At 49.2% G+C, this 1,710-nt stretch overlaps 1 protein-coding gene across 1 annotated transcript; it reads right to left on the bottom strand.

The window, feature by feature from the left end:
• Nucleotides 1-333: 333 nt before the first annotated feature.
• On the bottom strand, nucleotides 334-1,111 carry LOC104625599. The gene has a single exon (XM_010293265.1). It carries the CDS (start codon nucleotides 967-969, stop codon nucleotides 334-336), a length of 636 nt encoding a protein of 211 aa, XP_010291567.1. The 5' UTR covers nucleotides 970-1,111.
• Nucleotides 1,112-1,710: the final 599 nt, after the last annotated feature.

Raw genomic sequence — 1,710 nt, 5'->3', positions numbered from 1 at the left:
CCCTACAAGTGGATGCAGAGAAAAGGGTGGTATTGGTGCTTTACAAAGCCCCAAATGAAGACCTCTTCATTGCCATGTACACCTCAGAACCAAGTTCAGAGGTCCCTAGGTGCTCTCCTAGGAAGGTCACCCTTGCTATACCCTGTATATATATATATATACACACTATATAATGTGCTATATCTTAGCACATTTAAGCTTTGCATGCCAATCACATCGTCTTCGAGGACAGCTGCAGAACAGTTAAGTGCCTTTTTTTTTTTTTTTTTTTTTTTTTTTTTTTTTTTTTTTTTTTTTTTTTTGTGGAAGGAAAAACAAAGAAACACATAGTTTCTACTTACAAAGTTTTGGAGCAGCTTGGAGAGTGGTTTCTGTTGCTTGCGCCTGAGATGCTGTGGTAGGCTCCAGGGCAGGTGGTGACAGCGAAGGTGCGGCAGAGGACAACAACCCAACATCTAGGATGCGGTTATACAGAGAAGGCTGGAGGAATGGTTTGGAGGGGACGAGCGAGCTGTCAGTTTGCACTGTCACTTCAGCCTTGCTTTTGGGGCTAGGTACAGGGAAGGGTGAGGCATACACCTCTGAAGGCACCCAGGCAGACAGAGCTGTAGGATCCACAGCGCTCTTTGGGTCTTGTCCTATCCTCCCAGGGTCAAGGTGCGTAGGAGAGTCATACTCAAAAATCTTGTCCACAAAGACCCACTTGAGGCCAGCAATGCAGAGGCAAAGGCTGAGCAGGCAAGCCAGGATAGGGGCGATGCAGATCTTTTCAGAGTTGAGGCAGCCCTTTAGTCGCTCTGCCTCCAGGCACACACAGCAGGTCGCGGCAAGGCCTGCTATCCCCTGGACCCTCCTGTCCTCACTTTGGGTGCCCGGCATGTTCTCCTCAGCCGGGAGCCCGTTGAGGGACGCGTCAGGGCTCAGCTGAGCTGAGGGGCTGGGGAAAGTGTCGGCAGCTACTTCAGACATGTTTAAGCATCAGCTCTCAAACAGCTCACCTCCAAAAGGCCTTAACTCTATCACAGTCCATTACTGTGAGACACAGACAAAAAGAAATGATAGTAATAGTCACAGTGCTCTGCAAAAATCACAGAGCGGGAGTCAACAAAAGTCAGGAAAAACGGGCCTCCCCTTGTCCCCCCCTGCCCCCGAGCCCTCCGTCGCTCTCTCTGCCTCTCTGAAGCAAGAGTAGCTTTGCAATTACTGAGCTCCTGTTTGCTGGCCACTTTTATAATTCCTCAAACGCCTCTCAAGCTATTCCAGCTCTTCTGCAGGAGGGAAGAAACATCTCCCCAAAAGCAAGCACAACAAAACAAAACAACGGGCCTCCCCTTGTCCCCCCCTGCCCCCGAGCCCTCCGTCGCTCTCTCTGCCTCTCTGAAGCAAGAGTAGCTTTGCAATTACTGAGCTCCTGTTTGCTGGCCACTTTTATAATTCCTCAAACGCCTCTCAAGCTATTCCAGCTCTTCTGCAGGAGGGAAGAAACATCTCCCCAAAAGCAAGCACAACAAAACAAAACAGGGGGAAAGGAGGGTAATGAGAGAAAGAAAACCACGAACACCAAAGAAATTGATGGATTAAGTGAACCAATAGCCCAGAGCGAAAGGCAAGACTCTCACCTTGAGCATCTGAGGCTGGTATCTGCTTAGACGAGGAAAACAATTGTCATGCGGTAGAAGGAGCAAAAGCAAAATCTGTAACAACAGCGGC

Source organism: Phaethon lepturus, unplaced genomic scaffold, assembly GCF_000687285.1.
Source record: "Phaethon lepturus isolate BGI_N335 unplaced genomic scaffold, ASM68728v1 scaffold41868, whole genome shotgun sequence".
In the NCBI taxonomy this organism is placed as follows: Eukaryota; Metazoa; Chordata; class Aves; order Phaethontiformes; family Phaethontidae; genus Phaethon; species Phaethon lepturus.
Note: the sequence above shows the minus strand (reverse complement) of the source record. Positions and strands in the feature narration are given on the sequence as shown.

Bases quoted from the DNA above. Each gene is read 5' to 3' on its own strand.
- LOC104625599 (XM_010293265.1), bottom strand. From the start codon at position 969: ATGTCTGAAGTAGCTGCCGACACTTTCCCCAGCCCCTCAGCTCAGCTG.